This window comes from Tripterygium wilfordii, chromosome 2, assembly GCF_013401445.1.
Source record: "Tripterygium wilfordii isolate XIE 37 chromosome 2, ASM1340144v1, whole genome shotgun sequence".
Taxonomy (NCBI): Eukaryota; Viridiplantae; Streptophyta; class Magnoliopsida; order Celastrales; family Celastraceae; genus Tripterygium; species Tripterygium wilfordii.
Window position 1 is genome coordinate 11,051,579 of NC_052233.1, and position 15,036 is coordinate 11,066,614.

General features: G+C 36.5%; 2 protein-coding genes across 3 annotated transcripts; both read right to left on the reverse strand.

The window, feature by feature from the left end:
- Positions 1-441: 441 nt before the first annotated feature.
- Positions 442-6,057, reverse strand: LOC119982688. Of its 2 annotated transcripts, none has more exons than XM_038826193.1 (14): positions 5,714-6,057; positions 4,597-4,687; positions 4,402-4,486; positions 4,216-4,285; positions 3,596-3,665; positions 3,209-3,278; positions 2,453-2,498; positions 2,106-2,355; positions 1,804-2,009; positions 1,653-1,727; positions 1,383-1,443; positions 1,109-1,189; positions 921-1,000; positions 442-785 (listed from the first exon to the last, which is right to left on the reverse strand). In XM_038826193.1, exons 1-14 carry the CDS (start codon positions 5,851-5,853, stop codon positions 707-709), a joined length of 1,404 nt encoding a protein of 467 aa, XP_038682121.1. In that variant the 5' UTR covers positions 5,854-6,057; the 3' UTR covers positions 442-706. The 2 variants fall into 2 exon arrangements, with proteins under 2 accessions (XP_038682121.1, XP_038682110.1); XM_038826182.1 differs by having other exon boundaries at positions 442-718; positions 5,714-6,055.
- Positions 6,058-8,554: 2,497 nt separating this feature from the next.
- LOC120012210 (transcription factor bHLH30-like) lies at positions 8,555-10,748 on the reverse strand. The gene is made up of 2 exons (XM_038863528.1): positions 10,176-10,748; positions 8,555-9,721 (listed from the first exon to the last, which is right to left on the reverse strand). The coding sequence occupies exons 1-2, from the start codon at positions 10,668-10,670 to the stop codon at positions 9,260-9,262; spliced, it is 957 nt and encodes a 318-aa protein (XP_038719456.1). The 5' UTR covers positions 10,671-10,748; the 3' UTR covers positions 8,555-9,259.
- Between the last annotated feature and the right edge of the window lie 4,288 nt (positions 10,749-15,036).

Here is a 15,036-nt window from a genome sequence, read left to right on the forward strand (position 1 = left end):
CTTTCTTGGTTAATAAGGCATTTTAGTCACTTCATGACTTTGTTATTTCTCTATGACTTTCCGATACGTCTCAAAATACGCCAACCTTAGAGCGTTAGCATTAGAGGTTGAGATACGAAGAGGACGGAGTAATTAATGAGCCCGTGTTTTCTACAAAAATAGAAAACGTCTTTTTATTATTTTCTAAGAATTTTCCGTTTATGATGTTTCTCAAATTGACCAACCAAACACATGTTCCATTTATTTTCTATTTTCTAAAAAATGAAAAAAAAAACACTAAAAAACATGTAAACCAAACGCACTCCCCACCCAAGTTTAGACCTGACCCAACTATCCGACATACATGTTAGCTTAAAAATTTTAAAAAAAAAAACTAGCCATGTTTACCCTTGAATATTCTATTACAAAAAAAAAAACCTCCAAATAATAATGGATTGAGTATAAATTTGAAACCATGAGAGTCTTTCATTAAATTGTGCAGAAAAATATTTACAGTTGTTGAAGTGGGCACACACTGCATCTTAAATGATGGGAGAAACCATAACAGTGTCTCAGTGCTTGCTTCTAAAAATCACAAGCAATGGTTGAATATTTTGAAAGGAGAATCATACATCTGTAATTTGCAATAAACAGGGGAAGCTACGCATCATATACAGCCAATCGCTCTTCTATGGGAACGCGGCACATTGGGCATTTCTTACATTTCTCACAGCAAGTGCTGCGCATCAACAAGAAGGGTAGTCAGTGGTGAAACCTTATTAGTTTGTGAAAGGTAAGCAAAGCATCTGTATGACCAAACATAAATCGGGTTGTGATGAGGACGGTCAGTGTGGTTTTTTCATCTTCATCACAGCGAAGGAGAAAGCAGAAGCAAACAATCAAAATGACAACAACATTACCATAAGTCTAGGCGGAAATACCTGCATAAGGCGTGATGTCTACATGGAAGCAGAACTACATCAATCTGTTCTTCAAAGCAAACTCTACAAAGGATCTTTTCCTGAGAGATTTTCAAATATGGAGGTTAGCGCAGTTCGCTAGATCCTTTGAAACAAGCATTAGCACAAGAAGCGAAAACAAAAAAGATGAGCTTGTTCTTAGATATTACATTTTGTAGCCTTTCATACTCCTGCTGGCTAAACATTGTAACTGTTGTTTGCTCACTAAGGGCAGCCTGTAGTCTCCAAATCTGAAGAAAAAACAAACTAAAATTATAAGGAAAAAACAAAAAGCGAGAAAATGAGTTGTGTTCAATTAGGTCAACAATTCCAAAAGTATTGCTTTAAAGCGCACAAAAGATGACAACCGCTGCTTAAGGAGAAAATCATGAAATTGGGAGCAAAAACTTCAGCGTTCACGCTATAAATAACTCTTGAATTTACCTCCTCAACAAGATCCGATTTAGGCATTTTCTTCATAGCATCAGATGAAAAAGTGTCATACCTAGATAACCAGGATCCAAGAAAAGGTCAACAAAGTTAACCCAAGAAATTCATTCAACAACCATATGGTAACGGTACTAAACTTTCAAGTTGTAACATTTGAGGATATCAAGCACATTCCAACTTAACACTCAAATAATTGGCATCGTGGTGCAGGAATGGAAAAAAAAAAGTACATAAAAGTAAAATTTTTAGATCACAAAAACACACCCAGACACTCCAGTATAATAAAGTCTGGCCTGCTCTTCTCGACTTCCTTCATCAATTGACCACCATCCCAGTAATCTGTTGACAGGGATAAAGCATAAGCAATAACAGCTACTTTGTATATATCAGAAGTTCAATTAATGTCCTTCATTACCTTGATCCATGGTGCAAGAACCCAAAACAATCTCTAGCCTTTGATGCTAAAGCAAAGCATCTTCCCGAAACAGCTCCACTATTAAGCAAAAGAAAAATTTTCTCTACCAATCTATATGCAGTAAACAGAACTCCAGCTCCTTGTAGCAGAAAAAGCGGAACAAATAAAACTGGAAATGAGATATCTCTAGCACTAGGTGGCGTTCCCTGAAATTTTTTGAAGCAACAAGTAAACAGTATCAATATCAACTCAAAAAGCTCTTGAGCAACTTTCCACAAGAGGCTTCACGACAACCATAATACCTCTAAGCGCATGAAAAGAAGTATTTGAAATATAATAAAAGGAATTTTCATAATATGTCCACCAATATCCTGCAAGTTGCATATCCTGCTTTGTTCCTGATCTTCTTCCGAAGTAAATACTAACCCTCTATTCCAATCAAGATATCTAATAGTCACTGAATTTGAGCTAGATTCTCCAATATAAGAATGCCTATGAATTGCAGGATTGTACCATTTTGTGCAAACAAGGAAGGCAAAGCACTCTGCAATACTGTCAAAGCCGATCCAAAGATATTAGTGCAACAGGTAAACACACAGACAATGGGGACAAGCCATAAAAAATTATGGTAAATAGAACACTACTTTACCCAAAATTTATAAATAAGTCCCACCAACCAAGAGCTGCAATATCACCTACAAAAATTGTAAATGCAATCAGGGAAAGCAAAGAGTCGAAAAAAAGAGTAAAAAGAGCTGCAATGCATTACTACTAGCATTACATGCGCTATTTCCAGGAATCAAGTTAAGAATAGTTTCGCCAAATAAATTGCGAAGATAAAATATGATAACCTCGAGTAATGCTAGAGTGCATGCCAGATACAGTTTGGATATTAGCAGTACACATCTATTTTTCATGAGTTCACAAGGAACCACAATTTTTTCAGTTCCTTTATTAATGCATATCAATTAAAGCTACCAAACAATGCATCAAGATGCTGCAGATTGTAGAATACAAACTAGGGGTCTGTAGCAAAATAGTCGTGGCTCATGAATATATCCTATCCATTGAATGGTTTACCCTTGTGTAAATATTAGAACAGTGATCCAGTGCAAAATGAACAGAATGAAGACACTATAGCGCTTCAAAATTCTGCATAGAAAAGGTATCTACTTTTCAGTGTTACCAGAAAAGCAGAAACACACACCGAATTTTTCCTGTGATAACTGTATTGCTCACCAATTACTAGTGGCCAACATTATTTGATGTACCATATCCACTTCCAACTCCTACGAATATTTCCCATTGATTTCAGTACGTATCATAGTTGCTTTAACATTCTTTCAAGCATGCAGTGGTAACTCGAGGAGTTTTTATTATTTCAATAGAGAAATAAACAACTTACCAGATAACTTCAATAGAGTGAATGTTGTTGCAGCTATGAAAAAGACCATTGATATTGCAACCCAAAAGTGCTGGAATCCAAAAATTGGTTTTTAGTATGCAAGTTATATAAAAAAAAGGGATACAAGATATACAACAACTATGATTATCAATTATATCCAAAAAAAAAAAAACAGCAACCACCATGATTATAAAAAAAAAAAAAACTTCAATTATCATGATTATATTTAAGCAGAGTGACAACAGAATTCTTGTAACAATCTCCTTAAGGTCATTTGCCTGACCTCTTTGTATTTTTCTCTGCACCTTCTTGACACTTTCTCAATAAAATTCTTTTCCATTCCAAAAATAAAAATAATAACAGAACCCAAAGAAGATTAAGACTTACAGGAAGGGTCTCCCATATCGCTTCATCACTCATGCTTTCCTCATCTCCAGGCATCAAAGCCCTACACATCCTATGTAAAGCACAAACATTGGTTAGCATGGCTAAGGAATTTTTTTTATATAATATAATCTTAAAGTCAGGGCAATATGCACATTTCAAATAACTTTATGCCTTTGGTTCTTTGCTATACTCACAATAAAATATTAAATGAGGAAATTATTTTGCCTTGTTTGCCTACTCTTTCTAATTAGCTCCTTGGCTGGCCTCATACCATAATTGGCAAGTTCCCAATTTAATAAGGGGCAAGGACTCATGTAGACAACAAAGTCACTGAAATAGCATGCTTTCTGTTTGAGGGGAAGAAAAGGAAAAACAAAAGGTACAAAAAACACAATCAACACTAAGTGAATGGTGATAATTGTATGCACATATTTTACAATTTGAATGCAAGAAAAGTTTGTGAGAACTCCACCTCGTTGGACAGCATATGAACACAAATTTTTTTTTTACATAATCATCCAATAAGAGAGAATCAACAGACTGATCCAAACTAATGCCCAATGACTAAATAGTAGTTACTCTCAAGACAAAATTATCATACCTTGGGAAAAGACGCATACCTGATATTATCAATCAATATGGCTGTTTCAAATGCCAACAAGGGCACAAACACAATCTTCAAGTTCACAACTGCAATACAGTCAAGAACATATACAATTAAGTTTCCAATGTCTGAATAATGGAAGAATGATTAAAGCAAGAATTTCTAAACAATGAAATAGCTAGTAAGGATGGCGCATCTTTACCATATTGGCTTTCAAGATGTATACAAAGGAGTAGTTCAAAAGCGATAAACAACGGTGTTGCCATGACAGCATGAAATGGCGCCCACTTCCATGAAAAAGAGATGATTAACATATTGTTAACATGATAGATTTGAAAATCAAAATTTGATGTTCCAAATAAGTAAGATTATATCCCAAACAAGTTGAAGATAGTACTTCGCGACCATGAGGCTTTGATGGAGCAGGCAACGAAAACCTGTTTCGTGAAACAACAGCATGAAATAGCCATAATGGTGCAAATACAATCCTGCAAGATGAAATAGAATCATTAGATTAAGAGAATAAATAAAGAAATTACTGTCATGTAGATATGAAAAATTCCGGGCTAGTTGCTTTTCTATGTGTCAGATTAACATGTATTAAGTCCTATTGGCCAATAAAAAGAAAGAATAATGTGTTACCAACTTCAAAAATATATGCAGTATGTTTTCTTGTCAACGAGAGAATACTCGTTATTTTATTTATGAACTCTTCGTATTTGGAAAATACTCGTTATTTTAGAAACTACCATCACAATGGGAAAAAAATGTTGGGGAGAAAATTCGGACAAATCGACAATCACGCAAACAATAAAGAGGCAAAGTGGCAAAACCCCCAAGTATATGATGGCAATCTTAGTTGGCATTCTCAGAGCCTCAGACATGATTTACATTTTCCTCGACGGTAACACAGCACTGGTAATTCTTCATCAACCATAGTTTCTCTTAACGTTTCTCTTGATCATATTAATTTTTTGGGAATCACAAGGTCAACGGATTGCATTGCATCACCGTATTGGCTTGTATGTACATTGAATAAGGAGGTCCTTCAATCCGACAAGACTAATACAGGAATCTTGTTTAAGAAGGCAATTGTTTAAGTGTATTTGAGGTCAATAGATTCTATTAAGATTAGCATAACATATGTGTCAGTCTTTCCTGAATGATATTCTTCTTTCGCAACTACAGATTGTTCTCAATATCAATGGCTAGCCAACCAGATTAATTGGTATACTAGGTTATTCATGTCTTCACATCTAAGCGCTAAATTATATTGTCAATAAACAAGTAACTGCGAAAACTTGAACAAGAAAACTTAAATTCTATCAGCAGTTCAGCACCGAATAAATTAGACTCGTGTAATCAGACCATTCAAATCGCACATAATCTGCGAGAGAAATTTCTCCAGATATGCGATATATCACCAGAGAGAATTTGCAACGCGTTCTGTAAACTAATAACATAAAACAAAAGGTTCTGTGTCTAATAAAATTAACAAAGAACATAAAACTAACCACCAGGAGTAGAACTTCGCGAGTTGAAGCTTGAGAACAAGCAAAACCGTGAAGGAGAAAAGCAAGGAATGAGCAACGAGGGCGTGAAGCGACGTGCCCACTCTCCTCCAGCTTATCACCACTCTCCTCCGAACCAGCATACTCCCAATAATACTAAACAGACACAACACTCCTCTCCGGCGATCTCTCTCTACTCGGAGTCTGTAATTGAGATTCAAATTGCGGCAGATGGTTTGAAAGGATTGGCAGAGAGACGGAATTTACAAGAGAAAGAACATCGACGAAAGCGAGAGAATGGATTTTGAATGGGGAGACCTTTGTCTTTGTGTCTTCGCTTTCAAGCTAAAGCAAAGTGTTTATTTATTTATTTTCCTATAATAATATTCTGTAAAATGACCTTTTTGCCTTCTTTATTCTTGTTGGGGATATTTTCCAATAAAATAAAAGTTCAAAGGATTAACTAGTAGTTAAATAAATAATTTGCTTAATAAAAAAATTTGTCCATCATTAGGTAAGTGGATATTCGTGTGCTAAATAAATAATTCTATGGTGCTATAGGTGGCAAACGTGTTTGAATGTACTTGATTGGTTGATAATTCTAATCGATAAATTGGGGGATATGATCGGGGGAGTATTTGTATGCATGCTCGCACATGTTTGTGCACCCGTGTGCGTGCATGGGGTTAACATACACGATTGACACTCATCTAAATCTAAAATCTTAAAACTTAAAATTTAAGTTAAGGAAGTTATAGGATCGTGAATAGCAAAAGTGGTAGTGAAGAAATACAATGTCGTTTCCTACCTGTTTGGTAGAGAGCGTCGTTTAGCGTTTCTCATAGTAAAGATGCTAGGCAACCTCTTTACCCTACGGATACTTCATCTTACATTACAATTAAATATGCAAAATTCAAAGATATGTGAATTAATATCAGTCATGGTAGGTATTTCAATAGTTGTTAATATGTTATCCCAGCTGTCGAATTGTACTTGCAGAATTTCATGTGCATCGTGTGAGACATGTAAAACCCATGAATTCACTTGAATCATATGTGTATAACTCAACAACTGAAAATGATATATTCCAATTAAAGAAAAATAAAACATTTGATGTTTGTGTAGTTGTCCTATCTTATAAATAAACAGTTTATACTTTATTCTATCCTCTAGCAATATGTTGTCGACATCATGGACTGGTTGTTTGTACTGTACCTTATCCTGATCAGAAATTAATCAATTATTGTCAAGGGAAGCTTCCTAACAACCATCGAAAGAGCCCCACTATCGCCAAACTTCCAATATGGTCCAAGTCTAATCAAACATCAAATCTCAATCTCACTTAGATCAAACTCTATGACTCAAAATATCATGAGTTCGAAATCAATAGGGGTAATATTTTTATGGCAACTCGTTGAATTTTGATTCAATTTATTCTATTGTTAGATAAGAAATTTTTGTACACACGGACTTGAGAGGCGGAGTTTAATTCTCGTCAACACAAAAAAAAGGAAAGAAATAGAGTGAATTTTAACCGAATTTGTTTATGCAGGCAGACTTCATTGAAGGAAAAAGGAAGAGGAGAAAGCAACCTCATATCTATCTGGCATTCCTTTTGTTCCGCTGCCTGTGGATACACAAGCTTCGGCCCAAGTTTGTTGACTAAGCGTGGGCTAGATCAATAGTCAACATTGAAGAGGGTTTTTCTACGGCCCAAGCTGTTGACCAAACACGGGCCCGGTACATTATGCAATACCAGGCCTTGCTCAACCGATTTCTGGATAAGGAAAATAAAACAATACCTCAACAATATTCATCTTCATTATTCTCCCAACAATAATTGTCATATTGATATTTTAGACCAAGAATATGCTGCCACGTCATGACTTTAATTAGGGTTTTTTGGTGCGTGACTTTGACTAGACTCATGTAGACAAACTCATATACCATGAAGGCAAGAATAATATGCATGCATGTTTTGATAATTCACATATATAGGTAATTAAGCTGCATTTTCAAAGGCTTCAAACTTAATTCTCTTTTGGGCTATTCAGATTCAAATTAAGTTCTGTTCTTCATGAAATAAAAGAAGAAGTAATGCTCCAAGCATGCATTTACGTATAAATGTTACATTTATAATAATGTCATGCTTATTGTAAATCCGGGGCTCCACACTTTTGTTTTTCCATTTTTTAAACTTGTCTGACATTTATCAAAAAAAAAATGTCCCATTTTTTCACCACTATTAAATATGAATTGTAAATTCTAGGTAATTGAAAAGCCCCCGAATCTGTTTAGTATACCTCTCCACACCACCAATATTACACAATCATTGTCCATATCCTTTCACCCCAACACCATAATAACTTTGGAGCGTTTGTTACTACCATTTTGTTGGTTACCTAGAAGGGACAAGGGAAGTCTATCATGTTTCATTCTAAGCAATTATACAACAATCTTCCCCTTTTACCATCCATCAGAATAATATTGCCATGAAAACTTGTAATGTGTCACATGCAGGCCACTGATTAGCGCATGCAAACCTTTCAAACAGCTGATCAAGTATGGTTTTGCCATTTCAGAAGGAAATACAAACCTCAATCAAGGAAATTAAGGACCATAACCATCTTTGTTCTTTTGGGTCCCTGAAACTATATATATATATATAGAGGTGGGAAGCCTGAAACAACATTGTCCGGAAAGGAACTATATATATGTATGTAGGGATCATGGTGGGTGGGGACAAGAAAATAGAATAAGAAGTCACAACAACAACAATATCTTATGATGATCAAGATTCATATATATAAACTTCCACCACCACCACCATATATACACACATATATATGAGAGAGAGAGGGGTAAAGAAATAGCAAATATCTTTTTCTTGGGAAGATAAACCTTATATCGAGACCTAACATAGAAAATGTAGACTTTGTTCCTCTCTGCTGCTGATTTCGTTTGGTTACAAACATACACTACCATAGTCAGAGTGTTTGTTTTGTTCTCCAGTACATACGTTAAATGTCTTCATACACCTCTCTCTGACTCCTTTTCCCCTCTACACAGTCACACTCAGATTCATATAATATTCAAAACTAAACAAAAACACACAACAAACTGAAAACCTAACCACACTTGATGTTCATGATCATACCGGCCTCTCTCTATTTATTTCCTATGTCATGGAGTAGCACTAGCCATGCAAGTACACAAAACACACCATCATTACCTGTTTTCCTCACTGATAAAAAATACACGTAAGCACACCCCCTAAGGAAAGAAAAAAGACAAAAAACAAGAGAAGAAGAATGTGAAGAAGAAAAGAAAATTAGAAAAAAACAATAATGATAGGATCAACAACTGATATCTCAATTATCTCAACTGCTGAGTTGTACGCACAAGATTTCACGTGTATCATGTGAAACCCACGAATTCACTTGAATCATTTGCGTCCAATACAATAACTGGGATAACTGAAACACCAATTGATATGATCTTTATCATTTTCGAAGAAAGAAACCGCCCCCACAAACAACGGTTCAAACTTCAAAGGATATTAATATTGGTTCTTTGTCTCTTAACATTCCCTGCAGAAGAAGACTGATCATCCCCACTACTAGTCGTCTTCTCCATCACAGCTCTCAACGCTTCTTGAATTGAACTTATTGAATACTGTTGTTGCTGCTGATCATCACAACTAGAATCTTCATCATCTCCAGTAATAAAAAGAACATTCTTAGCACGCCCACCAAGCGTAGTAATCTCCGCTTTCAATGTCCTCAAACGTAAAGCTTTCAATGTCTTTATAAGGTCCGGCAACAAATCAGTCCGGTCTTCACAACACAGCGACGCTTTTATCACAAACCTACCATCATCCTCATCCGCCGCATCCACTGTTAACTCATCCATCTCCGTTGGCACCGGACTTGTTTCTGCGATCAACGTAGTCTGCCTCTTCAGCTCCTTCACATGTTGTATCACTTCAGCCAGCAATGACGCCTTGTCCGTCTGTAAAATAAAAAAGAAGATTATGACAAGTCACAAGAAGGAGCGGCTAGCTATTTAGTAGTTTGACTGAGTTATAGCCGGCAAGAAATTTCTAGTGTAAGCTTTTTTGAGCTCATTTTGGTTCCTCTTTATCATAACAAACCAGGGAAATCAACCCCTTTTTCCTCGGAAATAGGTACCACAATTGCCACACCGAACGAGAATCGAAAATACTAAAGATCCAATTATTTTTTATCTCAATTATGCCAAATACTTGACGTACGTTCATCGATCTCATCGTCTCAATATTTAGGATAGCATGAGACAAAAAAAACTGAGATCCGTAAGACACGACTGAGAGATAATAGAATGTCATGACTACACAATTAAGTCCTATTTATAACCTAGATCTTTGATTTTTGGTATATAAAATCTTGCAAAATAATAATAATAATAATATAATTATTATTCTTACTTTGGTGGTGCTGGGAAGCAAGCTTCTTAACCTAGCGAGATGGGTGTTGATTCTCTCTCTTCTTCTCCGCTCAGCTTCGCTGTGGCTTTTCAAAGCGGCGAGAGCCTTGGCGTCCATGATTTCTTGAGCGGACATTTTGTTAAGCTCGGCTTGAAGACCGAAAGGAGCTGAGCCACCGGCGGGTCCTCCAAGCGCCTCTGAGATGATCCGAAGATGATCAGCCGCTGACGTGGCATGATCATAAGCAAACTGAAGCCCGGGAGCTCTTCTATTGAACAAACCAGAATAAGACGGCGGAGGTAATTGGGGTTGATGGATTAGAAAAGGGTCTTGGTCGACCCGGACCGGAGGTAGAGACCATGGAAGCTGGATTGGAGAAACTTCTGGAATAAAATCATTCAATCCTCCTCCTCCTCCTCCAGCTCCTCCTCCATAGTAGGCTTGAAGGTTTTGGATGTTCTGAGAACACTCTCCTTGATAATCTTCCTCTTTCATGGCTTCAACGGAGGGCTTGCTTTGACATGGACACTTGAGTGCTCTTATCTCTTTTTATCCTTTATTGATAGGAACTAAGCTTTCCTCTTTGTTGTATTTTTGCTCTATTTGGTTCACCACGCTAAATATATATATAGAGTCTTGTGGGTGTGTGGTGTGCCATAAACATCCCAACAGTTAGAATTTCAATTATCTCAAGTTGTGGGGTTTGACGTACATGATTCAAATGAATTCATGAATTCTACATGTCTTACATGAAATCTTGTATATATAACTCAACAATTATAATAACTGAAATATCAACTATTGACATCCCTATCCTCATCATAACCGGTGTCTCAGTTATTGGGATCACTATCAAAACTGATGTAGAGGGGGAGAGTACTGTTAAACTTTATGCTTATGACATTCGTTTATCGATCTATCAGGGTGGGGGGTGTGGGTGGGGATCTTTTCATTTTATTGATTATAAAAAAAGAAAAAGTATTGTTCCTTTGTGATTGGTTCAAAGTGTATTATTACACTATGTGAGTAGTGCAATGGAGAGAGAGAGAGAGAGAGTGGGATTGGAAACACAAAGACGAAAAACAGAGTGAAGACACAACACACAGATTGTCGACCGACCAAAGACCAAAAAAGGCTGATAGTATCATCATGATAAAAGCCTTAGCTAAACCTTTTCCTTTCTTTTTTTTCTTTTCCCTTTTTGTTTTGTTGTTAAATAATTTTCAAATAAAACATTTTCTTTTGTTTTGAAATCCCAACACGTTATCCCAATTGCCTGAGTTGAACGCACAAGATTCAAATAAATTCATAGGTTCTACATGTCCAACAACCAACATAATACATATAAAATCTTATACATACAAATTAACTATTAGGATAATTGAATTAATGTTCAACTGATGGGATTCCTATCATAAATGTTTTTGTTTATAAGCTTAGTCAAGACCTCCCCACGTTCTTCCATACTCTTGGGCTATTTCCACGCCAACCTTTCTGCTTCCCCAAGACCATGTAATCATTGTGTCTTGGAACACACTCCATCTCTCCCTCTCTCTCTGTCTCTGGCCACAAGTTTTTTTTAGTTTCTTGGTTTCAGTTACATGTACATTCATGGCTCTTTTGGAACTTATTGGATCTTTTTTTAGTTTTGGTAGGTATAGGAGAATTTTGGAGCACGTACACTACTCAACTCTTATAGTGGAAGGACGGGCCCCCCTTTTCTCCAACAGCATGTGAGTGTCTTGTTTGGTTAAGTTTTTGTTTGTCTTTAGGTTATAAAGCTGGACAATACACACATCGACACATATTCAGAATTCACAAAAAGATTAAATGTTATTGATTTGCTTATATAAAATTATTATTCATAAGTTGAACTTGAGTCGACTATTGTTTGGTGTGTTGTTTAAGTTTTGAATATATTGAAGTAAAATGACAACATCATCACTGGGTTGTTGCAATGGTGCATGGGAGATCGTAGGTTCTAACGCCCACCTTGACGCAATTTGACGTTATTTTCGTATTGAGTGTCAACCTAGGACCCAACCGGCTCATATGATTTGCGGATATTACATGTGGCTCTTGAGTTGTGCTTTCGGTGGATTCTCTCGTTATCAAAAAAAGTTGTTGCATGGTTAGTTTAAGAGCTAGAATCCATAGGTATGATAGATGTTTGATATGACTTTGGGCAAGTGGCACGGTATTCCGAGCTTCTAGCTAATCACTGTTTTCTTTTATCAAGTAGTACCAAGTTTAGGCTGCCGCTGGGCTGCTGTGTTTGTTGGTCCAGAAGAGTTTCGGCAACTCTTCTGAACCATCATGTGTTTGGGTAAAAAAAAAATACTACTAGATATATATAACAGAAGTAGAGTATAAGCTAACAAGGCTCAATGCAGTCGACCAGCATGCATGGTCTTGGTAAATACACAGTTAATAAGTAGGTTTTGCTAACAAAAGTTGAACATAAATCATTTAACCAACTTACCTTTTTGTGTCCCTTTTCGACACCATACTTGTTTAGACCAATCTGAGGGCGGAAGCTACCTAGACTCAAAAAACACTCTTGTCCCTTTTTCTGTTACGTCTAAAAAAAAACACTGTTGGCTCTTTCTCCTCGTGATGTTTCTCTATTGGCTTGAACAAGAGGAAGCCTTTAGGAATGGTTGATTTTGTTTTTTTTTTTTATTTGGGCTAAATGTTAACAATACCGCTTATGGTTTGCATCATTTCTGGGTACATTTTCTGTAGTTATAGAAATTTGAGAAACAATGATTGTACTTAATTTTTCTCTTGCGAGGTTCCTTCATCCATTTAAATTTTTTCATTGAAAAATACGCTTAAACATTATACATTGTCGTATGAAACTAAATTTTCACTTCTTATAATACCTCCCTCTCTAACCACCTTCTTCTTCAGACAATGCAAATGATCTCACAATAGATAAATCTAAATATAGGGGATCACCTATCAAAAATTATGAATTACACGAGGGATATCTAGAAATGGCCTAAACCACCAGGGATATTGAAAGATTTAGCCCTTTTTTTTTTTACTGTAAATGTGGTCACACGCATGGCTGCTTTGGTCCCCATTCCTTACACTTGTATATATCATCTTTATAAGTACACTTTATTTTTTATATACATGGTGCCATGGTGGTGTGTAATTGATATTTTACACAAAAAAAAAAAGGAAGAAGAAGAAAAACCCTTATTCAAATCTTTGATGATAGCTGCAGCACCACTAACAACATTTGCAAGCCCTCGAGAAAGGACCTTGGTGTGTGGTTTGCTCATGATGACATCAGTGCCACTCTGTCATGACGTTTGGCTTTTTAGGCTCCTATGTATATATATGTGTCATGTGTGTGTATATATGTGGGCCTTGTGTTAATATGGGCCATGTCTACGCAATAGGATATTAGATCCAAACACTTCCAAGATTCCGCACTTAGCCTTTGAGAAGTCGCATTATATACTAATGATGTGCTTAATATGTATCCGACCAAATTAGGAATCACAATCTAGCAGGTTGAACTGGTTAAAGTTATCGGATCGCTTAGGATTTAATTAGTCAGTAAAGATCTCTGTGGACCCGAACAAAATCACACTTTTTCACACAAATTCCATAAAATTGGTGAGTTTTTTTTTTAAATATAGGGGAAGCAGATGGGGCCATGCGGGAGGTTCGAAAAACTCGAGACATTTATGAAATATCACACACATGAGTGTCATCTAAGTCACTCGTGATTCTCTCATAAAATTGGTGTTAAAGTTTTACTTCTGCAATAACTAGGGGATATATAAATTAAGCAGTGAAGAACAAAGTTTGTATCCTTTGTCTAGCAGGACCAAGGGTGCTCCTTTACATTATGCAAGAGTCAAAAAAAAAAATCAACAAAATTTCTAAAGAAAGTTTATCCCTGTTTGTAGTTTGAACCATTTTAGAGAGATTAAAAGAAGAAGCGAGAAAAGTTTGATCAAATGCACCTGAGTTACTGTTCACGTTATGGGCCCATGGCCCGCGTGGCTTCTTTTGTGAGATTTTTAACAATTCCCATTGATTCAATAGTCAATGCTCATCACGAGATGTAACAAGGCCCATCAGGCTAGGAATCTGACCTCAATTTTAGAGTCCAGCCCAATTATTATTCGGAGCCCAGTCAACACCCTTTGATTAAGGCCTAAGGACCTTCACTCTACTTAATTCTTCATTTAAGAGAAATTCCCTCCGTTAACTCTCCTCTGTTAACTCTCCCTCCGTTAATTCTACCTTAACTCTTCATTTTTCAATCCAACAGAGTTTTAGAAAGTAGGTAGAGTTGATCATCATGCATGAAATCTGTCCTGCCGGACTTGTAGAGCCATTTTAAGAATGTGAGCTGAGTCCGGGCTTGAGCTTGGTACCTTAGTTTTAAAGCCCGGTCTTGGCAGGAACCATTGGGCCTAGCCTTGTCCTTCCAGAAGCATTGGACATGGGATTTTCCCTCCAAATCTAACCCCATACATTCTGGGGTCTGAACACCTCCAACAATATACTTGCTATAAAAGGAACTCTATATCCATATAGTACAAGACTGTGCCTAACACGGACCGTTTCAGGTGCAGGACGCTTTATAATGGAGTACAGCAGTGCTAACTGCTAAATATGGTAACTTCTTTGGCCGTGCAGTCAAAATTGGTCTATGAAGATACAAATGGGTGATTGTAAGTTTCTTGTTAAATAAAATGACACATATTAGAAAAAATTATTTAATATATAAAATCTCTAGAATAGGGGAAGTTGGGCGAGAAGGGAGCGAAGCATACCAGTCGAGTCAGAGTGGGTGTTATTGATGAGTATTGATTATTTTTAGTAGGGATAT